Here is a 27,481-nt window from a genome sequence, read left to right on the forward strand (position 1 = left end):
TTCTCCTAAGTCAAGAGGAGTCAAGTGTACCCAGCGTGGCTTCGTTTCAGCCTCCCTGCCTCAGCTATGCCATCCCCATTCTCTTTTGCTGGGTCCTGGGGTGTGTCCCCCATCCCAAATCTTCCACTTCCCTGCCACTTGGGCAGCAAGCTCCGAGAGAACTCTAGACTTCGCAGGAGTAGACAGCCGCTCCCTCCCCTGTCACCTTAACTGCAAGCGCCAAGGGGCGCCTTTGGAGTGTACTGAGGTGTGTCCTAATCGTCCGGCATTCAACAAATGGACTTCTGGTGTGTGGTCAGAAGAGAACAGCCATTTGCTTACTTTCCTCCCGGTTTTCTGGCAACAGCTGAAGGGGAGCTGCCTCCTGGGACTGAGCAGACCCAGGAGAGGGAATTTCGGTGTGGAGACACACGCATCACACACAGATAACCAGTGGAACACATCGACACACGCTGACACACGGACATCACTGGCGAAGACACACACACACGACTCTTCCCCAGCATTGGTCATCTTCCCCCACCCCAGGCCTCCACAACCCCTCCTCCCCTCTCGTCTCCCCCTGGCGTCCCCTCCTCTCAGGCTCCTGGAAAAGCAGCCGCACTTAGTCAACAAATGGCACGTGGGAGAAGTTGGTGAGTGTTTGGTAAGGACTCTTCAGGGCTTTTCACAAGAACCCTCTGTACACAAAGTAAGTGGCGTGTTTGCTCGGGCCTCTCCAGCCGGGGCTGTGCCTCCGCTCCGCTGCGCACCGCGGCTTCCGAAAGGAGAAAGGACTGAAGAAAGGGCCGGGGTAGCAAGAGTGGGGGAATGGGCAGGCCCAGGAGGCCTAGACTAGGGAGGCCGCCGGGCGTCGCCTAGTTCCCAGCCAGGCGGCCTCCTTTCGGCCTAGGCTTCGCCTTGGCCTCCGTCGGAGTGTTGCTGCCGGGACCCAGTGCCGTTCACTCCCCTTTTCTCTTTTTCTTCCCAGAGGCCAGGTGGGCTAAGGCGCGGCCGCTGCTGAGCTCCGCGTCCCAGCGCCCTAGCGGGGATGGGGTAGGGCGGGAGGAGAGGGCGGGCGGGGGCGGGGCGGCAGGCCGCGCTGCGCTGGAGTTGGCAAGAAAGGGCTTCGAGAAGCTGCAGAAACTTGCTCCCTCCACGAACTGAGAGTCCTGCGCCCAGCTCAGGGGGGTGGGGGGGGGCGCGACCCGCAGCCCAGCGGCCTTCGCTCGACCCCTCAAGTTCGTGGCCACAGTGCGGGCAGCGCTGACTCCCGGAGCGCTAGGAGCTTAGAGATGTCGGCGAGCGCCAGCTCCAGAGCCCGGGCTCGGGGGCCCAGCGCCGGGGAGAGAAGCCGGGACCCACCATCCGAGCCGAAAACAAGTGTATTCATATTCAAACAAACGGACCAATTGCACCAGGCGGGGAGAGGGAGCATCCAATCGGCTGGCGCGAGGCCCCGGCGCTGCTTTGCATAAAGCAATATTTTGTGTGGGAGCGAGCGGTGCATTTGCATGTTGCGGAGTGATTAGTGGGTTTGAAAAGCGAACCGTGGCTCGGCCTCATTTCCCGCTCTGGTTCAGGCGCAGGAGGAAGTGTTTTGCTGGAGGATGATGACAGAGGTCAGGCTTCGCTAATGGGCCAGTGAGGAGCGGTGGAGGCGAGGCCGGGCGCCGGCACACACACATTAACACACTTGAGCCATCACCAATCAGCATAGGTGTGCTGGCTGCAGCCACTTCCCTCACCCACACTCTTTATCTCTCACTCTCCAGCCGCTGACAGCCCATTTTATTGTCAATCTCTGTCTCCTTCCCAGGGATCTGAGAATTGCTCTCACACACCAAACCAGCAGCGTCCGTGGAGAAAACTCTCACCAGCAACTCCTTTAAAATACCGTCATTGCAAACCATTGTGGTCTTTAAGCAACAACAGCAAAAAAAAAAAAAAAAAAAAAAAAAAAAAAAAAAACCCCCACCAACCAAAACTCTTGACAGGAGCTTTGACGAAAGAGGATGCCTCATAAAGGTGAGTCCGCTTCTTTCTTCTTGCTTCATTTTAATTGCAATATTCAGGCAGGTCGCCCCTTTCCTCCCTCCTTCCTTCCTCCCTCTGGCCGGTCCCCTCCCCCACTGCTACGCCGGGAGAGTTGGGCCGGAGAAGTTTCCACGCAGGAGCCCAAACTTTCTACTTCCAGCGAAAGCCCGCGTCGGAGGGCGACAGCCGGCGAGCGGGAGCGGCGCAGGGCTAGGGGCAGGCGGCCGGCTCAGCCCCAGCGCCAGCGCCAGCACGGGCTAGGCTCGCTGGAAGAACCGAGGCTCCGGGCGCAGCAGCAGCCGCGGCTGCCGACCCCAGCGTCGCCAAATGCCCCCGGCCGGCTGCAGAGGACGAAGAGGCTCTGCGGTGCCCCAGGCCCGGGATCGGCTTCGGAGACCGGGCGCCGCCGGCTGCTTTGTCCAGCCGAGGGCCCAGCGAGCGCGCACAGAGCGACCGTGTGCAGGGAGCGCCGAAGAGCCAGCTCGCCGCGCTGCCGCCCGCCCGCCCTCCGGCTTTGTGCGGCGCTCCACTCGGGCACAGAAGAGTCCGCGGGCACTCGAGCGCCGAGGGGCACCGCGCCCGCCGCCAGCCAGAGCAGTCTTTCGGCGAGGCAGCCACACGCTGGAGGCAGAGAGAAAGAGCGAGTGAGCGTGAGCCGAGAAGGAAGCCACCAGGCCAAGGCGGTCGAACGCGCGCTCCGAGAGAGCTCAGAGCCGAGCGGCAGGATTGTCAGCTTCCATCAAGCCCCCGGGCTCTTGCCCCCAACTTGAGCGCAGAGCTCGGAACTTGAAAACTCTCTGCTCCCCAGGCTTCCCCCAACCATCGCCCTGGCCCAGCGAAAGCTGGGGCTTCCCTATCCTCCAGCTCCCAGGCTCGGTGGGTATTTTTCCTTGTCTTCCTCTGACAAAGCTACAACCCGGTGTTGCCATTTCAACAAGTTTCAAGGTGGAAAGGTGGATTGCTCTAAAAAAAAAAATTCCAAATCTCCTGATTTTTTTTCTTTGTGAGGACTCAAAAAGAAAAAAAAAAAATCAATATGAAAGCATTGGCTTTCCCCTTCGTCTGATCACATTCTCTCCCAGCTAATTAGTCTGAGTAATTTGAGAGCTTTTCGATTCTAAGACCCCAGGAGGAAAAGTGTCTTTTCAAAGTTCATAAAGTTGTTGCCTCTTTCCTTGTGCAGATTTTCCAGTCTCCCTGGATCATAATAGCCCTGAATTTTAGCAAGTGTAATTGGGGGAAAATGGAGTTGAATTTCAAGTGGAAATGCTTTCTTTTTCGAGTGCTTAAACTCAGCCCTCCAGTCTTGAGTGATTTCTAGAAAGTTTAAAAACAAAGTGAACGTGGTTTCTTTTTTTCTTTTTCTTTTTTTTTTCTCATACTCTCTAAAGCTTCCTAAGCCATTTTGGACGTTTAACTCGAACTTGGGAAGGTTTGAGGAGGGGGTGGGAGCAGAAAATGAAATGAAAAGCAAAGAGCTTGAAAGCCTGGTGAGTTTACCAAGGACAAATAATAGTTGTTGCCGTTGACATTACATTTTTTATAGCCGGCGACCTTTGCAAACGTCTGAAGGCAATTTGATTAGTTGTTATCTTATTTGGCCCTAGAGAGTGAAACTTTGTCATCTTAATTGCTAATTACTCTTTGGCTGGGGGCCGGTAGGGACGAAAAGTGAGCTCTCTTCTTCACCCCAGCTAAGGAATTTGAGGATGGATTTTGAGAATTAAGTGATTAAAAGAACTGCTTTTGAAAGCTGAGGCTTGAGTTGGGGATGGGGGTGGCAGTGGCCCAGTGGCCTAGAGGACCAAGGCCCCATTGGACTCTGAAGCATCTGAAGACTCTTCCCCCCCCCCGCCCCCCCCCCAGTGGGTCTCTGACTAGGTTAGGGCTGTAGAAAGCCTAGGGCTGAGCTGGGGGACACTGGCTGCAACTAGGGTTCTAGCCTCTCCAGCCACCACTGCTTCTGGGTGTCAGTGTCGCCAGCTTCCCGGGTCGCTTTTGCACTAAATGTTAGCGATTACTTAAGTAATTAAGTAGCTTCTTAGCTCAGATAGACGTGGGAATGGAGCAGAACTGGAACTTGAGATGCTTCCACCTTCCCAGTTGCTTCAAAAACTAATCGGCTGGGCCTCTCTGGAATCAGCTAGTGAATTTTTTTTTTTTTTTAATGGCTTCAAGGATGTATGGGCCAGGAGGGGGGCATTCAGTTGTGGTTGAGTACAGTGTGGGTTATAGAGAGGAATTCGGGAAGTTTTACCCCTTCTAGGAGAAGCCCACCTCCCCTCTCCCTGCCTGCTACTATTCTGCAGTTTCGGAGTCCCACTTTGAGGGGGAGCACATTCTTCAAGAAGTTGGGGTTTCTCCTGCCTGTCCTAGATCTGACTGTGGCTGTGGGGACTGAGAGACAGGAGGAAGGCCCTGGGAGCCAACCCAGCTAGAGGTAACTAGGTAACACTCTCCTCTCTCCAATTTTACCAGACCACATTCAGAAGCTAGGTAAATTCCTCCTCTTAAGTTTATTTTTATGGATTTAAGCTGCCTCCCAGCTAGTTAATAAATTAGACCATGAATGGCCTTGAAGAGAAAAAATGTGCTTCTTGGAATTCTTTGCTTGTAGGCAGGCAAAATTAATAATCACAATAAGAAAACAGAAAACAGAATGAATATTTTAGTTTTTTTTTCTTTAAACAGGGAGAAATAATGCTGTGACTATTTAATTATTTTACTTCTTTTTTTTTTTTTCCTGCAAACCTCTTGAATAGGTTCTTTATTGTAACTCTCTCTTCCCAATTGAGCTCCCCACGGTGCCGTTGTATCTTTTTACAGCCCCTAACAACTCACACCAGTAGCACAATTACCTCCAGATATTTATAACAAGAAATTACTTTTCTATTTTCTCCCCCCCCTCCTTCTTCTTAGGGTAAGGCAGGGAGGGGGTGGTGGAGGGCGAACCTTGGGGGACCCGCACTGGGTCAGGACTTACAAAGCTAGAAGTGTCCCTCTGTTCCCTTTTGTGGGTTGGTGGGTTGTTGGTACATTTGGTTGGAAGCTGTGTTGCTGGTTAGGGAGACTCAGTTTTGCTCTTTGGGTTTGGGGAGAGCTGGAGAATAGAAGCCATTGTTCGCTGCCTGTAGGCTTTGTCGACCACGCTCACCCCCTCCTGTTCGTACTTTTTAAAGCAGTGAGGCGAGGTAGACAGCGTGTGTCACAGTACAGTAAAAGGGGGGAAGATCTAAACACCAAAAGAGAAGTTAATCACAATAAGTGAGGTTTGGGGGGGGAAAGTTGGGCTTGCTACTCTCAAAGTCCCAGAAAGGCTGGGAGGAGGGTGGAGTGGGGACCTGACCGGGAAGCTTTGAGGGAGAGAGTGGAAGATGAAGGGGTAACCAGAGTTGGGATCTGGGAGACTTGGAGCCACTAGGATGGTGAAGTTCCTTAAGGAAGGAGTATGGGCTCTGCAGCCCTTCTGATCTTCCCTAGTCTGCACCCAAAGGCACCCTGAAGTTCTGAGATCCCCCTTCCCCTCACCTCTGAACTTCAGGTATTAGTCTTTGGCCTCGATTCCTAATGCCACTGTTTCTCTGGTGCTCCCCTTTCCCTTGAACTGGTTCTTGATATTTTTGCAAAATGGTTCCCCGACTTGTCAGATTCTCCAATTCTCCCAAGCCAGGCCAGAGCAGCTACTTTTAAAAGGTGGGGACTTCTGCATGACAGGCTGCTGGAAATGTTGTTATAACTCTGGGATTTAGGGTTCTAAGGTAGTTTGAGCCCTAGGTGCACGTTTTGTTTTGTTTTGTTTTGCTTTGTTTTGTTTTGTTTTGTTTTTCTGGGAGTGTGGCTCTGAGAGCCCATGGGCCTGTGCTTTTGAGCCACAGCTTGACATACCTTTCTCTCCTTTTGTTTTGTCTTAGGGGGAAGACTTTAACTAGGGGCGCGCAGATGTGTGAGACCTTTTATTGTAAGAGTGGACAGACTTCCCAGATTTCAGGCAAGTTCTGGTGGCTGCTTTGGGTTCCAAACCCCGAAAAAGTCAGAATACTTGTTCATTGTTGTTCACGTGGAAGAAAAAAAAAAATCAAAGTTGAGTTGTTTCTCCTGATTAAAGAGTTAGCTACTAAGGGGTTTGGGGAAAACAGCTTGGGGATATTGGAGTATTTTATTTGTAGCCCAGAGGGTAGATTTTGTATACACTGTAGGGCAGAGGTGGATGCCCCTCTGATGGCCCCAAGCGGTTGAGTGGATCATTTCCTCAAGAAGGGGCATTCTCCTGTCCCGGTTCCAGGTCGTCCTCTGTCGGGAGGTAGGGCCTACCTGGCGCTGGCCCTGGATTAACGCCTATATTCTTGCTAACAGAGCCCCATTTTCGAGCCCCGTGGGATCCCGCGGCCCCCAGCCAGCGCCAGCATGCAGAACAGTAAGTGCCTCTGGTCTTTCTCAGACTTCGGGCTGGGGACACGCAGACCGGCAGGTCAGGGGAGGGCGCAGAGGTTCGCGGGTGTCCACGCGGGCCAGGCCTGCCAGGCAGGAGGGAAGAGGCAAGAGGCCCTGGGGACCTGAGACAGCTGCGCCCCCCTTCAGACCCGGCAACCCGAGAGGGAAAGACGTTTACTCTGCTGCTCTCGCTCCTAGAAGAACAAGGGCTAGGCCCTTCAGAACAGCCCGCTAGAGTTTGCGAAGCTGAGGTAGAGAAACCCCACCCCCCCCCCCCCCAAATCCTGTAACTCATACCCCCTCCCCGCCCCTGCCCGGGCTCTGACCCCAGAGAGAGAGAGGCTGGGCTGAACAGGGCGGGGCGGAGGCTTCTCCTAGTTGCCCGAGGAGAAGGAGGCCCCTTCGGGTTTAGCGAAGACTGCTAGTCACCACCGTCAGGGAGGGGCGTGGGGGCTCCCCTCCCCCAGTCACTCTCTGGACGGCTCCTCCCCTCCTCTCCCCCACCCCCCCCCAGCTACCGGCCTAAAAGGCAAAGGGAGCGGGGTACGCTGGCCTGCGGTGGTGGTGGGGTGGGGGGAGGTGGTAAACTGGAAGCCTGTACTACCGGCCAGAGCAGGTTTACTGGGTCTGGGAAGAGACTGGGTGTCCAGCCTTGGAACTGGAGAAGCTCCGCCCTGGTAGCTGCAACTGTGAGGGTTCTGATCGGTCCAGGCCCGCAGTGCGTTTGATTCTCGGGCTCTTGTGCCTCCCATCCTCTCTGTGCTCAGGCCCTCTGGGCCCCAGCCCACCTTCCTGCTCAGTCCGTGGGGGCACTGCTGGAGTGATAGCGGTAGTGGGTGCTGGTATGTGGCAGGGCTTGTTTGCAGCCCGAGTCTGGGAGCCTGGAGGCCCAGTGAAACCAGGCCCGTGCTGAGGTGCAGAGTCTGGAAGCGGTTCGAGGGTTCAGCTGCAGTAGGAGTGCAGAAGGGCCCAAATCTTCTAGCAACCTTCCCTTGCCGAACCGCAGACTTTGGAGGGTCTCCAGTGCCCGATCCATCAGGCCTGGAAGCGCCAACCGCCCCAGGTGCTTCCGCGGCTTGGTGGGCGCGAAGCGCAGGAAAGGATTCAAAGGTGGCGAGCTTTAAGGCGGGTTAGTTGTGCAGAACCTGCCAGGCCCGGGAGGGACCTTCCTTGGCGAGGCAAAGGCTTCTGCGCACCTCTCCCGGCTGCGTGTTCTCCCCCTGCAGCTCAGGCTCCCCAGCCGTAGGCTCTCGGGCAGGTCCCGGCCGGGGCCGCAGCGCTGAGCGTTTGCCGCCGCGGCCTGGCTGGCAGGCCCCCGGGGGGCGCGGGGTCGCGGGCCGGCCTGCAGGGCTTTGTGCCGCTCGCTCCCGGGTGTGCGCGAGGCGCAGAGCATCCAAATTGACACCATATGTTTTCCTATTAGATGCTTCGCGGTCGAATTCTAGGCGCATAATCATCGCCACTGGGCGAGAGCGCCAGCCGTCCCTAGGGAAGGGACACAATGATTGAGGCTTAACCTCTGAAGGGGAACTTAGAGCTGCGCTTCCTCGCTGCCTTTTCGATGCTGGCAGAGGCAACCTGGCGTCTCCTGGGCGAGCACCCGCCGACGGTCGCCGCGGAGGTGGCGGGCACGTTATTTTTTATTTTTTATTTTTTATTTTTGCAATGAGGGGAGAAGGAGGGAGGTCTAGGATTAGGCGGCCTCACAAGCCTTGGCATTCATAGGCTGGGAATTGCCCAGGCTGGGCGTGAAGTTTGTAAAATCTTTCTCGGTCTCTCTCTGGGACAGCCTTTCTCTTTCCGGGAAGGCTCCCTTTGCCCAAAGGGAGGGCTCCGCAGCCCGAGCAGTAGACTGGTGTTGTGAAGCAGAGGAAGGCAATAAAGGGAATTTAGGGGAAACCGGAAGCGCGGTCGAGGCCTTGCTCTGTTGGAGAAGTGGTGTCCCGGCGATGTCCCCGCTTGCGCTGGGCCCGGCCGGAGCCCAGATCTCCCAAACGCCTGTCACTTCTCATCGAGTTGAGGCTCCGGCCCCCCCCCCCTCCGTCGGTGAGGGCCCCCCTCCGCCCCAAGCCTTCGGCTACCCTGAAAACTCGGCTCCCCTCGAAGGGGAAACGAGTGCAGTTCAATCTCGTCTGAGTGATCTACAAATAGGGACGGAAAGGGTCGTTTTATCACGGTCCCGTTTGTCGTGACGATGCAATTTCCCGGAGCGGAGCACTGTCACAAAGTGACAAGGCTGCCACAAGCGCCCCGACTGATCTTTTCAATTAGCCTTCCATGCATGATCCGGAGCGACTTCCGCCTATTTCCAGAAATTAAGCTCAAACTTGACGTGCAGCTAGTTTTATTTTAAAGACAAATGTCAGAGAGGCTCATCATATTTTCCCCCCTCTTCTATATTTGGAGCTTATTTATTGCTAAGAAGCTCAGGCTCCTGGAGTCAATTTATCAGAGGCTCCAAGGAGAAGAGAGAAGAGGAGAGAGAGAGAGAGAGAGAGAAGAGAGCTGAGCAGGGAGCCACGTCTTCTCCTGGAAGGGCTGCTCTCTAGAGTCCGGGGCTGCAGGTTGGAGATTTTTAAGGAAGTGGAAATGGGCAATTGGCTTTATTTGTGTGCCTGTGGTTTCTGGGGAGGGGGCTACAGAGAGGTGCTAACTCCCTTTCCTGGTTCTCTAAGATTAGACAATGGGGGTGAGGCTGTGAGAATAACAAGATAAAGGAGGGATAGAAGACACTGTGGTGTGCTCCTTTGCTTTTCTTTTCCCTTTCCGATTTTTGCTAATATCTGTCCTTGGCTGTGTGGAAGGCCAAGTTCAGCAGCGGAAGTACAGCGAGCTGTGGCCTGTGTGAATGGACTCCCAGCTCTTGGCCCCACAGCTGCAAGCCCGCGGACTACTTTGTGGTTGGAGTTATCTGGAGCTCTGACCCTCACGCCTGTACTGGAGGCGCAGGTTGGGGTTCACCAGCCGCAGATCTGCTGCTGTGGTTCTTCTCTACTCCTTTCCTGTCTCTTCATATGTGTATGCAATGTCACGTAATATATATGTAATTAAAAAACAAAACAAAACTCCGGTGCTTGCGCGGTGCCTTCACCAGAGTTTGGAGTGTGACAGCAAACGTTTCTGGACTGTGGAGTCCAAGAAAATGCTGAAGAGCTATAGCATTTGCTGTAACAGTTCTAACAATGCAGAGACCTTGGAGATTCAGTGTGGGTTCCGTAGAACCCACGTTTTCTGGTGCCATTCAGAGGCGATCTTTGGAAGGATGTTTTCTGAAACGATTGTTTGCACCTTGTGGGTTCAGGGGCTGGCTGGGGTGTTTATGAAGAGGGGCAAAGGGCTGGAGTGACAGCGGCTGTGGGGTGCGTGTGTTCTTGCTCACTGGCATGGATCTGTAACACAGCGCGACTGTGTTGGGGCTGGGCTGCCCGATGCCCTGCATGGTTGCCTGGTCCCGGAGTCGTTTGTGATTGATAGCAGGGACTTGATTGCTGAGGTTGGCATGGGTTGGCAGGGAGCTGAGGATGCATTGTGGTTGTCTTCTCTTCCTCTTCTTCTCCTTCGTCTTCCTCCTCCTCTTTCTCTTGACTCTTCTTCCTCTCCTCTCCTCTCCTCTCCTCTCCTCTCCTCTCCTCTCCTCTCCTTTCCCTTTTCCTCAGGTCACAGCGGAGTGAATCAGCTCGGTGGTGTCTTTGTCAACGGGCGGCCACTGCCGGACTCCACCCGGCAGAAGATCGTAGAGCTAGCTCACAGCGGGGCCCGGCCGTGCGACATTTCCCGAATTCTGCAGGTGATCCTCCCGGCGCCGCCCCACTCGCCGCCCCCGCGGCCCTCCACTCTCAACGCCCTCTCTTCATTTCTTACTGTAAACGCTGCTAATTATGGACCCCCCTTCACCCACCCACCCCAGCCCCTACCCCACACCCGGCCTTCCCCACTTTCCCCTTTCCTTCCAGTATCCTTCCCTATCTCTTTCAACCTGGGTCAGTCACTTAAGATAACTCATCTGCTTAAGGAAAAAAAAAATGTGTGTGTGAATTAAAAAAAACAACACCTTTCTCTTTTCATTTGATAAAAAACATTTATTGTGGTAACAGTTTAGGAACTATAATAAATTGAGTTACATAAACCAGCATAATTTTATTTCCCTCTCCCTCATGCCACGCTCACCTCAGATTTTGAGATATTTGTCTGCATTCTTCATATTCATGAGGAATATTTATTGATTTTAAAAGCCAAATGCTATTCACCTCCTTACCTAACTCACATTTACAAAATTGAGCATATTTTTAAAGGAAAATAAGTAAAATTTTAGTTTATTTTCCCCCTTTGCTCATTAAAATATGGCACTACTTTAAGCAAGGTCAGCACACAAAAAAAATCTTACTTCGTTTTGATGCATCTTCAGGCAATGTTTCAGAAAAGTTTTTTTTATAAAAAACCTTAAAATTAGTTTTTTTTTTTTAGTTCAAACTGTTTGAAAGTATCATCATATTTGTAGTGTTTAGGGCTACAAATGTAATTTTAAGAAAAAAAGCTCTCTACAGTAAGTTCTCATACCATTGAAGGTATATTTTTGTGTTATAGACCCATGCAGATGCAAAAGTCCAAGTGCTGGACAATCAAAACGTAAGCTTGTCATTGTTTAATGCATACTTAAACAATTTTATTTTTGTCTTGAAATTATTAATAATGTGGTTTTCTGTCCACTTCCCCTATGCAGGTGTCCAACGGATGTGTGAGTAAAATTCTGGGCAGGTATTACGAGACTGGCTCCATCAGACCCAGGGCAATCGGTGGTAGTAAACCGAGAGTAGCGACTCCAGAAGTTGTAAGCAAAATAGCCCAGTATAAGCGGGAGTGCCCGTCCATCTTTGCTTGGGAAATCCGAGACAGATTATTGTCCGAGGGGGTCTGTACCAACGATAACATACCAAGTGTAAGTTCACTGAGAACATTCCCCCTCCCTGCCCTAAGCCCCATGCTCTTTCCTCTTTACCATCTCTCTCTTCACTTGCCCACCCCCCTCCTCCCTACCAGTGTCATCCTGTCTCTGTCTCCTCCCCACCCCCCCATGTCACCTCTGTAGCTGAGGGTGTTGAGAGGAGCACGCTGACCTTTTTTTGATCTTCTGGAAAATGGGAGTCAAGTGTGGGGAACTGCTCACCTTATTTGCATGTTTCAAGTGGAGGGTGGAGGCACCCAGGGAAAGGCACTTGAATGAAGAAGGAGAATGAAAATGAAAACCAAAATCTAACCTCCTCCAACTCAGACTGCCTGAACCTTCCTTCAGGTGTCAAACATCCACTTCTGCCCTAATAGAAAACAAAGTGAAAGAAAGCTCTAAACCAAGCCTGTCTTTTTTTTTTTTTTTTTTGTGGAAATCTTTTAACAAAGATTAGGTCACTGCAGACATCCAGCAGAAGTGAAGCAAATGCCCTCTCCATCCCTCTTTCCCTACCCAACTCAGTTTCCACACCCAAAGTGATGGCTGTCATTCTGTCCACAGTGTCTCTGTCCCAGGATGGCTGGAAGGTTTTTTTTTGTTTTGTTTTGTTTTGTTTTGTTTTTAATGTGTTAAGGGTCATTCTTTAAGGGAGTGGGCGTGCTGAGATGGGAACTGAAGATAGGGCAACTGTCTTCTGGAGACGCTACCATTTGGTTTGATTTTGGTTTGATTTACAGGTGTCATCAATAAACAGAGTTCTTCGCAACCTGGCTAGCGAAAAGCAACAGATGGGCGCAGACGGCATGTATGATAAACTAAGGATGTTGAACGGGCAGACCGGAAGCTGGGGTACCCGCCCCGGTTGGTATCCGGGGACTTCTGTGCCAGGGCAACCTACACAAGGTAAAAAGCCCAAGCACCTATCCTCAAAACTCTCCATATATGCAGCCACTTGCCATCTTCTCCCTCAACCTTTTCCCTCTCTCCACGTCTGTGCTTGAAGAATGGGACACACTCATTTGCCCTGTAGGAGGGTGGTATTTTTTGAACTATCTCACTGGCCTTCCCATTTGAGGGTTGTGTATGTCAGGAGTAGTAAGAATGTGGCCGGTGTGCGTGTGCGCATATATGTTTTGGGCAGTAGTATGTGTGTAAGAGAGCTAGCTGCTTGGTGCCCTATTCAAATTTGCCATTAAAATGCACGGAGAGCCCCCTTGCTGTAGAAGTGTGACAAGTTAACACACTGACAGACTGGGAGGTAAACATAATTGTATCGTTTTGCTTTTTGCCGTAATTGACAAATTATGTGAGTATGAGTAGGGTGCATATGAAAGGGCCAGCAGCAAGATGCAGGGCAGAGTACAGGATAGGGCACTGGAAGTGGTGGTCTCCTAACTCAAACAACACCATCGTCTCCGTCGCATTCCCTCCGTTCCTCTGGGCCCCCAGTTCTCACTCTCTCTGGGTGGCAACTGAACAGAAAGGTGGGGTGAGGATACTGGGAGCCGGCCTGGGGTTGTCCGGAGCCGCTCGGGGGGTGGGGGTGGGGGGGCTGGTAGGAGAGAAGGAATCAGGACCCTCGCAGGATCTACGAGAAGGAATGGGGGAAGAGGAGCAGTTGGGGGTGGGGTGGCGTAGGTTGGCTCTCCCCTCCCCTACACACCCCGAGGTAGCTTGGTCAAGAATAGGAAACAGTTTACTCCGAAGATTAATCGGTATTTGTTGTCCTTGTGACAAGGAGATAATATGCGGGATAATGGGACGTGGCGTCTCACTCCCCGGAGCCCGACGAAGCCTGGGGGCTCCAGGCCGGGGGCGGCGGCGCTGGGACGCTGACGGGGCTGCCCGCGCGTCAGTGCGCTCTCGGACCCGCTCCGGGTGCCCCGCGCCTCCACGGAGCCGGGCTAGAGAAGGGAAAATCGGTAACAGTATGCGAAATATCTGGTACAAAGGATGCTTCTGTCACTCGCAAGAATTTGTTATGGGAACAATCCTGTCGCTCTGTAATTGCTCATTAGAGAACGTTTTGTTTCTCATTAAGGCGACATGAATAAGCGTCTAGTTGAAGGAGACAGCTGTAGAAATGTTCCACAAGAGACCTCTGGACACGATTCGGCACCAATTGCCAATTAGACATGTCAGTTTTAAGAGCAGAAAACAATATAGGACGGACACTGGGAAGATAGGGAGCAAAGCGCTTGCTCCTTGTTTCCCAGCGCGGCCGCTTGGCCGGCAGAGGCTTCCTGATGCGCTGGGCCCCGGGCTCCCCTGGGCGACCCCGCTGGCCAGCTCGTCCTATCCGGTCCGACCCCGCGGCCTCCTGGGGTGCCGCTCAGGCGGAGGCCCAGGCCCACTCCCGCCTCTGATGAGGACAGGGAATGACAAGGCTGAGTGTGGACCACCACACCCTCACCTGACCTTTGAAACTGTTGGATTCCCACGTGCGCGCACTGGACACACCCAGGAGACACCCGAACTTGGCATTCCTCAGCGTCCGCCCCTAAACCCCCAGCATCCTGAGGTCCCTGTGACCCCTCCCCCGCCGAGTCTGGCCCCCAGGGTCCGAGAACTCTTGCGGACGGCGCAGTGGCCGGGTCCGGGAGGGCTGAGCCCAGAGCCTCCACGCGCTGGCCCTCTCGGTGCAAGAGGTCACGTTAGCTTGGGGCCTAGAGCGTGTCCACCCGCCTGCTTTCCAGAGCCGAGACACAAGTCCCGGGCAGCCGTTTTGCCAGCCCCTCCGCTTCCACCAGAGGTGGCGCCCGATTAGGGCAGCTTTTCGTCCCGGGAAGCTTGAGGGCGGGAAGCGAGAGCCTAACTCCACGACCCTGTCTGTGGTGACGGTTGCGGCGGGAGGTGGCGCTAGTTCAGGAGCTTTGAACTTTTAGGCGGCGAATCGCTGGAGAATTCTGACTCCCCAGCTGTCAGTTCTCGTCCCCCCACCCCGGCCCGCGCAAGAAACTCGCTCGGGTGCAGCGACCGCGGGCCCCGACTGCCTACCCCACTGGGTGGGGGGCGGCGGGGAGGATGCGTCGGTCCCCCACCGCCCACCACCAACCCCCGAGCGAGGTCCCGGGCGTGGGGGCGCCGCGGGGCGCTGGTGCTGGGTTTCGGCCGACGCGCCCCGGGAATCCCCAGACCTTTTGGTGCTAAGAAGGCCCCCCTCCCCTTCGCCCCCTCTCCCGGCCCGGGAAGCCGTTTTGGGGTTTTAAAGAGTCCATTACTCCGAAAGCATAAGGCGAGGTTAGGTCTCAGAGGGAGACAAATATGGTTTCCATCTGATCAACGCCATGCGGCGGTGAATAAAATCGTGACGACGTGGGCTGACAACAACAAGAGACAACTCTATCCAGCCCCAATTCTCCAGCGATTTGGTGGTTTTAGGGATCACGGAGACACTTTTTCTTATCTCCTCCCCCCCCACGCCCACCCCCATAATACCCAGGCCCTCTATAGGATTTAGTCAGTCTCTTTTCAACAGATGCTACAATGTTTTGATCCGCGCTCTAGAGCTGAAAAGGTGCCGCAACCGGGTTGCTATCTTTTCTTGCTTGTTTTCCGCCTCACTGATTAAGACACTAAGAAACTAAGGAATGATTTTATTTCCCAGCGTTTTTTTTTTTTTTTTTTTTTTTTTTTTTTCTCCTCTCCGTCTTCCAGGAAACAAATCCTTTCCCCGGCGTCAGATGGTCCTGGGGCTGGGATAATGGGAGGCGCTTTCACTCGCCTTCTCACGGATTAGGCTGGAAGGTGGACGGCGCCCATTGAAGGCCTCTTCTTTTTGTGCTCCGAGGGGGCGCCTTTTAAAGAAGATATCTTAATTGTCTGCCACTTAGGTTTATCATATGGAGAATTAGAGATCCAACTTTTAGTTTTATTTTGTTAAAAGCTTTAAGAGTGGAAGGTAAATCCCCTAAAGAAAAAAGGGGGGGGGCGCCCAATCTAAGAGTGACCTTTCCTTCAGCGCCTGGCTGCGAACAGTTGCTACTTTGACAGTAGTAAACAAACTTTCAACCGGGCACGCTTGCTCTGCGGGGTCGTGGAGGGGTCCTGCAGCCACGGGTTTCTCCTGGCCGGCCTCTCATTCCACTCCTTCCCCCCTCCCAAAGGGCTCTCTATCCCCACTGACTCTCCCCATCCCTTAAATGTCAATTCTCAAGTCAGAGCCATGCGGGCGTTAGTGTGTGAGAGACAGAGAGACAGGGGGAGATGGGGGGAGGGTGGGGAAGAGAGTGCAACCCTCCAAGTTTTAGATTAGGAAAATGTCAGAGAACTAGAGAGTAGAGAATGCTATCTGCAGGGGTCTTCTGAGGGAGACCTGGGCAGCTTTGTTTAATTGGTGACATTGAATATGCCAGAAAAAGGACTGGGGTGGGCATGAGTGGCCACCAGAGCGAAGTAGGATTGTGTTCTCCTCAGCGCCCCAGTCCCTAAATGTCTCATGGTTGGAGATTTTTGTGTTTCCCCAAAGCAATAACCCACAGAACTAGTTTCTAGTTGGCCAAAAAGGGCTATTTATAAAGTCTTCCTCGTTCACCGAATCTGAAAATAAGGGGGGGCGGGGAGGGATTTCTTCTTTCTTTCCACTTTGAAAAGTCACCTGGAAACTTGGGGCAGTAAATTAGTACAGACACTTGTGCCCACACACGTGGGTCCAGTGTCTCCTTCAACTAAGTACCCTCTCCCACCCCCTCCCCATCTCTCTGAAGTAGCAGGAGATGACCCAAAGTAGAGCCAGTCTGTTTAGTAATTGTCTCTCTCTGTCTTCCTTTCCCCCTTTCTCTCCTTGTCTCCTTAGGTCCTCTTGCCTCTTTTTCCTCTTGGCATTTCTGTCCTTCTTATACCTTTCTGGGCTCTGTCTCTTTGGAGCCCTTCATCTTTTTCCTGCCTCCTCTCCTCCTCTCCAACCCCCTCCCCCTCGGCCCTCATCCTCCCTCTCTGCTTCCCTCCTCCTTACCTCGGAACTGGTCTCCATCCTCCCTGCCTTCCCCGTCCACCCTTCCCACACAAGCCTGCCTGGTCCCCAACGACTTTTCCTGCCTCTCCCCACCCCCTGCTCTGGCCCCCCATCCACCCTCCATCCCCCCAGCCAAGCGCCCTAAATAGCATTGAGGCCACCGCTCTTCGGACAGTGATTAATGATAGCAGAGCAGAGGGGTTAACACACTTCACTGAAAAGTCTGTTGACTGGGCTTCTTGTAACACAATGTGGCCCGCTGCACGCCTCAAGAGAATCCTTTTGTTGTTCGCGCTCATTGTGGCCTCAAAATTCTGCCCACGAAAGTTTGCCAACGCTCCTGCCCCAGGAGTTTAATAGTTTCCCTTACTCATGGGGCATTGTGCAGCGCTGAAAAGCAGCCCCTCGCTATTCAAGTGTTGGTGGTCATCTCAATAGATCTCCAAGGGCCCATATGGTGGCCAGTGCCGATGAATCCGCCTGTTTAAATGGGGGAGAAAGTTGGGGTTTTAAAACATTTCAAAGTTTCTGAAAAGATCCCACTAGATCCTGTCACAATTCCCTGAACTCTTTGAAGGCACTGCCTATTGTCTCCTGGTTATAAATGATATTCCTGGCCAAGTCGATTCCCACCAAGGAGCTCCTAGAGGCCCCTCCCCCCCCGCCCCCCCCCTCCCCTGCCACCGGCCAAATTTCTAGGATGGGGGGGGGGGGCAGCCCCTTTGGTATCCCTTGGGGGCCTCAGGACCCAAGACCCAGGACCCAGCTTGCAGTGGCTCTGGAGGCCCGGTGAGGGCTGAGTCCTTCCTTCAGACAGGCTGTGGCCTCAGGAGCAAGAGGCAAGGCGAGATACAGCTAGCCCAAGTGTACATCTTGCCCTGGAAGCAGCAAGGGAAAACAATAAAACTTTCCCCTGTTTAATGATAGAAATTACAGTAAAAGTGGTGGAAATGCCCTAATTAAAAATGTACCACTTAAATGATATGCCAAGGATTCAGCTGCGGCATAGCATATTTAGCTAGTTAGTGAACTCTCTACTATTTCTTTTTTAAAATTACACGTTAAAAATTTAAAAGAAATCTTACTTTTCTCTGGTGCAACACATTACAAAGAATGGACAGTCCTTTTATCTAAATATAAAATTCCATTTTCAGCAATTATAGCCTGTTCTTGGTGATGATATAATTACAGCTGTGCTCGTAATAGGTGTCAAGGCAAAGCGCACTCATACAATAGTTGAATAAAACTGCAGAACAATGCAAGCATTTCTAAATTCACAACCTTTAAAATGAAATTGACTGTGCAGAATTCAAATAAAAACTAGATAAATATTTTTTTAAAAAGATTACAAGCTTGGTTTGGTTTCTTAATAGCATTTTCTACAAACCTATCAACATCTAATTGATTCGATAGGAATTACTGATTATAGATCAGCTGAAATCTTGAACATCACTCTTCTATTTTCCCAACAGAGCTATAGGTAAATAAATTCTGTAGGGAAAGGGGAAATGGGTAAGGCATTTGGGACTCAAAGTTAGTTATGAAAGACCATTGTAATTGGAAACTTCAGCACTTGTTTTGTTATTAAAAGAAATGCCCTTCTGTGATGTCCATATCGTATAGTCTCTTCTTGATGAAAACAGAAAGAAAGACAATGGTGATAAGATAGCATACGTCACTAATGTCTTTTATTAGAGAAAGACTGACAGTTACCTTGGGAATGCCTTGAGACTGTCACAATGTACTGCTCTTGGAGTTCATGGCTATACCCAGGCCCCTTTTGGAGGCTCCAAGTTATTCCAGATTTCTCTTACTGTCCCTTTCTTTTTGTTCCAGATGGCTGCCAGCAACAGGAAGGAGGGGGAGAGAATACCAACTCTATCAGTTCCAATGGAGAAGATTCAGATGAGGCCCAAATGCGACTTCAGCTGAAGCGGAAGCTGCAAAGAAATAGAACATCCTTTACCCAAGAGCAAATTGAGGCCCTGGAGAAAGGTGATGGAGTTTTTCAAAGTAGGGAGGCCGTAAATCAAACTAAATGCCACATCTTCAGTACAAAGAGCTAAATTTAGCCAGGGCCCTTTGCATAGAGGACTGAAAAGCTTTCTTTTTTCTTTCTTTCTTTCTTTTTTTTTCTGGGCATCTTTTCAGTGTGTGTGTGTGTGTGTGTGTGTTTTCTTTCTTCTTTTCATGTACCAGTAATTCAAAGACTAAGAGTCTGACTTCTCATAAAGAAAAAATGATGGTTTTGCTAATTCAGGCCACAGAAGGGTCCTCGAATGAATGTCATTCCGAAGGAAATTTAACTTGGTTCTGGTGGGATAGCTCTTTCAAGTACAGTCAGCGTTCATAGTAGCGGCATTTTAAAGGGAGTTGGTTGGAAGGGACAGAAATGGGGAGGCGGGAACCAGTTTGATCCAGGGCTTCGTTGACACATTTTGCATAGTTCCGGTGCAACATAGAAAACGCCACTTACTCTTTCAGAGTTTGAGAGAACTCATTATCCAGATGTGTTTGCCCGAGAAAGACTAGCGGCCAAAATAGATCTACCGGAAGCAAGAATACAGGTACCCAGAGAACATGTGTTTTCATGCTTTGCCCTTTCTAGAGACAAAGGTGCTTCTAAGGAACACCGTTCATTGACATAAACAGTAAGAGATTCAGTCCCCTAAATGCTTTGCTGTCACTGGGGTATGGGGGTGGGGAGCAGAGCAAGTGCCAGGGGGGAGGTTGAGTTGGGAGTAGGCACAGGCCTAACCTGTCCATCTGATTTCCAGGTATGGTTTTCTAATCGGAGGGCCAAATGGCGAAGAGAAGAAAAACTGAGGAATCAGAGGAGACAGGCCAGCAACACACCTAGTCACATCCCCATCAGCAGTAGTTTCAGCACCAGTGTCTACCAGCCAATCCCACAACCCACCACGCCTGGTAATTTGAATACTACTGCCACTAAGTGTGTCTCACCTGTTTGCCCTGGCTCTGACTTTCCGCATGACTGTCTGAGGTGTCTCTCTCCCTGCAGTTTCCTCCTTCACCTCTGGCTCCATGTTGGGCCGGACAGACACAGCCCTCACAAACACGTACAGCGCTCTGCCACCCATGCCCAGCTTCACCATGGCGAATAACCTGCCTATGCAAGTAAGTGAGGCCACCGGCCGTCTGCTTACCGGGTGCCTTAGAGAAGAAGTGGAGAACGGGTCAGGGCCTGCAGACCCCACTGGCCACGCATGCGCCCTTGGGAGCCTTTCTCACTGCAGCCATTAGCTTAACCAGTCAAGGCTGAGGTGAAAACAGTCAGTCCAGTCTTGTAGTTGGATTGATGGATTGATTGATTCGTGCTCTTAAAAAAAAGCACAAAAGCCAAATTAATCTGCCTTTTGCTCTGGGAAGATGTTAGCTTGATAACGTTGGGTGGGAATGGGGCATGTTTTGCGTACTGGTGAAAGTGGTGTCAGAAAATGGAAATAATGCTGACACGTTATTAGATAGCAAGGGGTTAGTATACGTAAATTCGGGTTTATATTAATGTGTTCATATAAGTGAATATATAACCTGTGTGTGCATTTTGGACATTATTTAGTGTATATGTGACAAACCAGTGAGGAAGAAAAAAAGGATCAGAAATAAGATTTATATTTGCCTTGTGGGATATATTTTGATATAAAGGAATGGTGAGTTTTCTTTCTACAGCTTATGATGAAAAAGGGAATGCAGGTGCTTGCTAAAAATTTAGTGGTCTTTGTCATGGATCACGTAATGAGTTTGTGGTGCTCCTCGCTGCCTGGGTAGGTTGATGTTCTTCACTCGGTGTGAAGAACCTGCCTCTGCCCTCCATTCTGTCTCAAATGTTTATCAGCTCCTATGTGTGCAAGGCCCTGTAGTAGGTTAGCCCTTTATGATGGAAGTTGTATAGGGCAGGTGGACTATACTAGAACTTTGGAGCTGGATGGATTCTTGATGGGAAAAAAATTGGCCTTCCTTCCGGTGGGCCTTGTTGGTGACTTTCCCAGGACTCCTGTTTGTGCAATGCTTAGAAGATGCCGGATGGTGTGAGATTGGCCAGCGTGAGCCCCTGCTGGAAGCAGTTCTGGGGTTACACAGATTGTTTACTCACCACTGAACATCTTTTGATGAATTTCGAGTCCAAATAACAGCAAAATAAATGTTTCCCAGTCTCCAGACGAATGTATGAGCAGCTAGATAAGCGACTTCAGAGGAATTATTCACATGTTTATTTTTATTTCATCGGGATATTAGTAGCCATAATGCAATTAATGTGAATTAAGGGATTAACAGCCCATTGGTTGGTATTACTACAACTGTTTTGGAATTTTCCAGAAGTCAGGTTGCCTAGAGGAAATGATTTTGGGAATTAGAAATAAATGCAAGCTGAAATTCTGGCAGGGCCCTCAAGGCCTGCTTGCCTCTTTGAACCTGAGGTTACCACTCATCCTCTGACTTTATTTATTTATTTAAAAAAAATTTTTTTTTAATGTTTATTTATTTTTGAGACAGAGAGAGACAGAGCATGAACAGGGGAGGGTCAGAGAGAGGGAGACACAGAATCTGAAACAGGCTTCAGGCTCTGAGCTGTCAGCACAGAGCCCAACGCGGGGCTCGAACTCACGGACTGTGAGATCATGACCTGAGCCGAAGTCAGCCGCTTAACTGACTGAGCCACCCAGGCGCCCCTTATCCTCTGACTTTAATAAGGCCACTGAGTGTCTTGTTCGGTTTTGCAAATTGTAGCAATATCTAGGTTTCTGCAAAGATAACAAAGTTTGTATATGAGAAAATATTTAGAATCAATTAAATAGGTGCTACTCTTTTATTAAGGTTATTTCCACCTATAAAGTGGTGTGGGGTCAATTTATTTCAAACGCTGACTTTTAAAAGTTACACAACTTATATGAAACAAAACATATATACTTTTATAAAGCATAGAGAAAATTAAAAAGTTACTAATGATTCTCCTGTTCAGAGAAAATTACTCTCTGAATTTTGGAGTTGGGGTGTGCTGGTCTGTCTGTCCATCAATTCATCTTGTTGACCAAAATCTTCAGCCATTTTACAAAGGGTGGGTGTCTCCCTCTGAACTTTCTCTAATGCGTCACCCTCTCTGAGAATGTGGATCTTGAGATGTTAAACATTTCTGCAGTTTGCAGAACGGAGTAGTGCCATCGTCTCCCTTATTCCTGGCATGATGCTTGTATTAATCCATCCCAATCTTGCTGGCCTGGCATAGCCCCATGGAAGCTCATGAGGGATTTTGTCCCAGCTCTGTGTATTTCTTATTCAGTTAGGAGAAAGTTTTGTCTCCTCAATACCACCAGACCAAACACTTAGAGGGCAGTAACCCAATTTTGTGGATAAAACTCAATCTGGGTTTTTAGGTCTGTAAGGAAGTCACAGCTAATTCGCAGGATGGGGCTAGGTATTAACTGATGCTTCTAACCACGTTCATCGGAGATCATTACTGATGTGTCTCTTCAAAGAATCTTTAATCCAATGAGTCCCACCATGGAAGGCTCCCAAGGTCCCTGAAGCAGACTTTATGGAGAACTCTGTCTACAGTTATCTGCCCAAAGCCCGAGATACAGGATTTGGGGGTCACTAGATTCCCAAATAGATTGGATTTGCGGGAGAGGGGGTGTGTTTTAATGGAAGTCCTCATGCTATAGATTCTCTGAAGATGCCAGCAGAGGTCCAAGATGAAAATGGACAGAAACCCTATTAATTTTATGGATAGTGCCAACCATCTAGCTAGACAGTTGTCTGAATTTATATTACTTTTAGGCAACTTTACTCTAGTGGTGGTCAACGGAAGGACTGGTTGTAGGCCCGACTGTTGATACGGAATTCCAGTACTTTCCACCAGGGCACCTTTAATGATCAGACGTGTTGGCACAGTTCCTGGGGAGGACAGAGCCCGGGGATGCGGCTGTGTGACGTGCTTCTCGGTAACCACAGGTTTGCCTTTCTCCTCTCAGCCCCCAGTCCCCAGCCAGACCTCTTCGTACTCCTGCATGCTGCCCACCAGCCCTTCGGTGAACGGGCGGAGTTATGATACCTACACCCCCCCACATATGCAGACACACATGAACAGTCAGCCAATGGGCACCTCGGGCACCACTTCCACAGGTGAGCCGCCCTTCCCTGCAGACTGCACAGAGGTGGCCTTTGCAGCTGCTTTTGCCAGGTGATCTAACTTCACTTGAAGTTACTCTAAAAAGAACCTCCTGGCCGTGTGTGATGGTTTGTTTAACTCTTTGCTGTTTCCCTCACTTCTCTGGGGGAAAACTGATCAGAAGGGGACATTTAGTCAAGCTGTACTAGTAACTTGAGACCATGTAGACAAAAAGCAAGGTTGTTTTTCCTGAATTTGGTCACAGAAGTTATATATGAAGACAAGGCCTGAGAATGTCAGCTTTCTGAAGAGAGATTATTAGCCAGAGCTCAGCAGCGAGGGCCTCCGAGTGAGGGGCATGGTGAGTGTTGTCAAAAGACTTCTCACCCTCCCAGCCCCTCCATGCCTTTCATCGCAACTGAAGAAGTACCACATTGGTTTGCCAGAGATAGTTTTACTTAAGTTTTTTTTTTAACGTTTATTTATTTTTGAGAGAGAAAGACAGAATGCGAGCAGGGGAGGGGCAGAGAGAGGGAGACACAGAATCCGAAGCAGGGTCTAGGCTCTGAGCTGTCAGCACAGAACCTGACACGGGGCTTGAACCCACGAACCGTGAGATCATGACCTGAGGCAAAGTTGGACGTATAACCGACTGAGCCACCCAGGCGCCCCCTTTGCTGGAGATAGTTTTAATGCTAAAGTTCCAGCCATGCAAACAAATGGAGGTGGTGTGTGTGTGTGTGTGTGGACTTGGAATCAATAGATATGTGTAAACATGTAATCTTGTTTCTGAAGGTTGTACTTTTGCTTGTGAGACTTTAAGTATTTTTTTAAAATACAGTTAGAATGTTAGAAAGTATTATGAGATTTTTTTTTTAAACCTATAAATTCATGCTCCATGCTTGTCTCTCGAAGGGAATTTCTACATGGCTATTTCTTTCATCCACTTCTAGGACTCATTTCCCCTGGTGTGTCAGTTCCCGTTCAAGTTCCTGGAAGTGAACCTGATATGTCTCAATATTGGCCAAGATTACAGTAAAAAAAAAAAAAAAGATATATGGTGTTAATTCAGTCAGTGACTATGTGGACACAGCAGTTGGGCGTTCAGGAAGGAAAGGAAAATGGCTGTTAGAAGCACTTCAGATCTGCAATTGTGTCCTGTGTTGTACCACTGGGGAATGGACTTGAAGCAAGGACCTTTGTATACAGAAGGCACGCTATCAGTTGGAACAAATCTTCATTTTGGTATCCAAACTTTTATTCATTTTGGTGTATTATTTGTAAATGGGCATTTGTATGTTATGAAAAAAAAAAAAGAACAACGTAGACTGGATGGATGTTTGATCTGTGTTGGTCATGAAGTTGTTTAAAAAAAAAAGGAAACCATGATCAACAAGCTTTGCCACGAATTTAAGAGTTTTATCAAGCTATATCAAATACTTCTACCCATCTGTTCATAGTTTATGGACTGATGTTCCAAGTTTGTATCATTCCTTTGCATATAATTAAACCTGGAACAACATGCACTAGATTTATGTAAGAATATCTGTTGGTTTTCCAAAGGTTGTTAACAGATGAAGTTTATGTGCAAAAAGGGTAAGATATAAATTCAAGGAAGAAAAAAGTTGATAGCTAAAAGGTAGAGTGTGTCTTCGATAAAAATCCAATTTGTTTTATGTCAAAATGTAAGTATTTGTCTTCCCTAGAAATCCTCAGAATGATTTCTATAATAAAGTTAATTTCATTTATATTTGACAAGAATACTCTATAGATGTTTTATACACATTTTCATGCGATCATACGTTTCTTTCTTGGCCGGCAAAAATTAACTGTTCTTAGATATAGTTGTATTACTGTTCACAGTCCAATCATTTTGTGCATCTAGAATTCATTCCTAATCAATTAAAAGTGCTTGCAAGAGTTTTAAACTTAAGTGTTTGAAGTGTTCACAACTACATATCAAAATTAACCATTGTTGATTGTAAAAACCATGCCAAAGCCTTTGTATTTCCTTTATTATACTATTTTCTTTTTAACCTTATAGTGTGGTGTTACAAATTTTGTTTCCATGTTAGATAATCATTCTAAACAAACGGTTACCTTCATACATACTCTATTTTATATCCTGATAGTTCTTAAAGAAATAGTTCTTACTGCTTCATTAATTACAAATGTGTTCGGAAAAAAAAAACAAAAACCCACTTAAAGCCGTGTGTAGATCTGTGCCCATTTGTACCCACAACGCACATATATAAAAATGGTCACATTCCCCGGTTAGCCATTTAATGTAAAAACTCAAAGTCTAGAAATAATCTAAAAATGCAACAAGCTATTAACTGGGAATTGTCTTTTGAATTAGGGCTGGCATTTTCAATCTGGGCAGATTTCCATTGTCAGCCTGTTTCAACAGCGATTTCACTGAAGTATATTCAAAAGTAGATTTCTTATACAAGACTCTCTGAAAGCTGTTGCCTTTCTCAAATAGGCCCTCTCCCTTCCCTCTCCCTCCCCTTTGCACAAGAGGCATCATTTCCCATTGAACCACTACAGCTGTTCCCATTTGAATCTCGCTTTCTGTGCGGTTGTGGATGGTTGGAGGGTGGAGGGGGGATGTTGCATGTCAAGGAATAATGAGCACAGACACATCAACAGACAACAACAAAGCGGACTGTGACTGGCCGATCGGAGCTAAAGGCCTTCAGTCATTGGCAGCTTAAGCCAAACATTCCCAAATCTATGAAGCGGGGCCTATTGTTGGTCAGTTGTTATTTGCAATGAAGCACAGATCTGATCATGTTTAAAGTGGCGGCACGCAGGGCAGGAGTGCTTGAGCCCAAGCAAAGGATGGAAAATAAGCCTTTGTTGGGTGAAAAAGGCCTGTCTGAGACTTTTATTTCTGTCCTGTGCAACATATAAGTCAATATAGATAAGTTTTCTGCAAAGTTCAGTCAAAGGCTGGGGGTTCTGGCGGTCTAGAAGAAATGCTTGCACAGGCAGAAACCTCTGGGGACAAAGACACATTTCCACTGAATTGTACTCTGCTCTTTTGTTTTGTTTTGTTTTTAATCCCCAAAGGCAAGTGATCAGAAATACAGAAATTAATTGGAGGCTTTAAAAAACAGCCTTCTCTTTCCACGTCTCCTATTTTCTGGTTAAGGAGTTATTTGTGAACAGATCATTGTGATTCATCTCTGTGGCATGCTATATATTAATCATTTTATTCCACCAGAGTTACTGCACATTTAAAGACACCTTCCGAGGTTGAGTGCAGTTTTTTTACGTGCGCATTTAGTTTTCGTCAACGTCAACCTTCGTGCACGCTCGCACACTTCTGCAGTGGCGTGTGCACGCATGCGCACTGTTGGTACAGTTGCCCGCGCAGATATTTCTACCTCCTGACATTTTGCAGCCTGTATTCCCTGAGGGACATGTACCCAGGGAACTGTCAAGAGAAGGGCCGTGTGGTGTGTGCTGCAGCTGCTGGCTGGCTCACTCTTTCCCCGCAAGGAGGGGCGGTTTCCAACTGGCTATGATTTGGGTCAGGGTCGGGCAGCCAGTCCTGGCCCAAGGCTCCGCTGTGTGGAGAGCACGGACTTGGGAGAACTGGGCGTGGCACTGGGGGCACAGGAGCTGGGAACGCGAGAAGGGGAGCGTCGCGGGAGCCGAGGGTCTGTGTGTGTGCGCTCGGGCACGTACACCTGTCCTCTGAGGGTCAGGACTGCCAGGGCGCAGTGGCGCAGCCTGGTTTAGTCTGAAGCATGGCTGCCCGGCTGCAGAAGCTCACTGGTCCAGCAGGACAGAGCGGCTGCCTTGCCTCCTGCCCTCGCCCTAGGGAGATGAGCTGTCCTTCTGAATGGAGCCCCGGGGCCAGCACGGCAGGCGCTGTGTGGAAGCGGTGCCCTCGTTGTGGAAATAATTTATTTTTATTTATTTACTGATAGGCATATTTATATATTTATCCATGGGAACGCTGCAGGGATGCTTCGATGCCATCTTCCAGGATGGTGGCCATCTATCTGTCTGGGATGTCCTCAGTAGAGTCACAAGACTAATGGCGTATGTTTTTCTCCAAACTTGACTGACTTAGACCAGGTGAACAGAATTAGAGCTGAGTGAATGCAAAACATCCAAATTACTCTGAATGAAAAACTGCTTTTTACTACAATGGATTTCCAGAATATCCTCCCCCCAAAGCTGGGCTTCCTAACTCTTAACTGGTAAGCAACTGGCTTCTTGCTGTGGCTTACACAATCATTTCTCCCTACCTTTTTTCCCCAATGAGAATTAGGTTTCCGAAAATTCACTCAGACAGTATTAAGCTCTAGCTTTGTTCTGTTAATTTTTTGCTATATAGGGTGGGGTCTGTATTCTTCTGCTTACGTCTTTTTGCTCTGGGCCTTAATGTTAACAAGATTTACAAAAAAGGCTTTTCTTCTATGACGTTTGGCTCAAGAAGGCCAAACACAAATTCTTCCCTTTTCTGTTTCTCAAGATTAAACCTCATCTGTGGTATTTTTTGTTTCCTTGTTTTTGTTTTTTGCCTGGTCCTGAATGATTTCACTTGCTCATTTTTAAACTTCCAAATGTAAGTACTTAGGGTATTTAAGTTCGGTGGTGTTGATGGTGACTATGTTTGGAAAGCATTAACAGGATGTTTTAGAACTGGCATTCATAATGGGCTCTAAACAAATGAATAGCCACCCCCCCCCCCTTCCCTTTTGTATGTGTATGCGTATGTCTGATTCTTTACAATTAAAAGACAGGGAATTGATTGCAGAGTGTTGCTTCCTTTTGAAGTGGTGGGTTTAAAAAAAAAATTTTTTTTTTTCTGTCTAGTGTTAGTATTTGCAGACCCCAGAGGTAGAGAGAAAAAAGCAAATGGAAGAGAGGGAGAGAAAAGGGGTAACTGATGGCTACCAAGAAGAAATTCAGAAGGTCTTAGAACCTCAGCACCTGAGAACAGGGTGAAGCAGTCAAAGTATTTACCTCACGTTAAAGAAAGGCAACT

General features: G+C 49.2%; 1 protein-coding gene across 6 annotated transcripts; it reads left to right on the forward strand.

Annotated features, from left to right (window-relative positions):
• Positions 1-6,420: 6,420 nt before the first annotated feature.
• PAX6 (paired box 6) lies at positions 6,421-23,525 on the forward strand. 6 transcript variants are annotated; one of them, XM_049648760.1, is made up of 11 exons: positions 6,421-6,430; positions 10,104-10,309; positions 11,032-11,073; positions 11,168-11,383; positions 12,130-12,295; positions 18,183-18,341; positions 18,831-18,913; positions 19,124-19,274; positions 19,369-19,484; positions 22,337-22,487; positions 23,427-23,525. In XM_049648760.1, exons 1-11 carry the CDS (start codon positions 6,421-6,423, stop codon positions 23,510-23,512), a joined length of 1,386 nt encoding a protein of 461 aa, XP_049504717.1. In that variant the 3' UTR covers positions 23,513-23,525. The 6 variants fall into 6 exon arrangements, with proteins under 6 accessions (XP_049504717.1, XP_049504728.1, XP_049504732.1 ...); XM_049648771.1 differs by having other exon boundaries at positions 10,104-10,234; XM_049648775.1 differs by having other exon boundaries at positions 10,104-10,234; positions 11,168-11,182.
• The last annotated feature ends 3,956 nt before the right edge of the window (positions 23,526-27,481 follow it).

Source organism: Panthera uncia, chromosome D1 (assembly GCF_023721935.1).
Source record: "Panthera uncia isolate 11264 chromosome D1, Puncia_PCG_1.0, whole genome shotgun sequence".
Classification (NCBI taxonomy): domain Eukaryota; kingdom Metazoa; phylum Chordata; class Mammalia; order Carnivora; family Felidae; genus Panthera; species Panthera uncia.

Bases quoted from the DNA above. Each gene is read 5' to 3' on its own strand.
- PAX6 (XM_049648780.1), top strand. From the start codon at position 9,947: ATGGGTTGGCAGGGAGCTGAGGATGCATTGTGGTTGTCTTCTCTTCCT. The intron at 10,235-11,167 runs GTGATCCTCCCG...TCCCCTATGCAG, and splicing joins ACATTTCCCGAATTCTGCAG to GTGTCCAACGGATGTGTGAG. The intron at 22,488-23,426 runs GTGAGCCGCCCT...ATCCACTTCTAG, and splicing joins CTCGGGCACCACTTCCACAG to GACTCATTTCCCCTGGTGTG.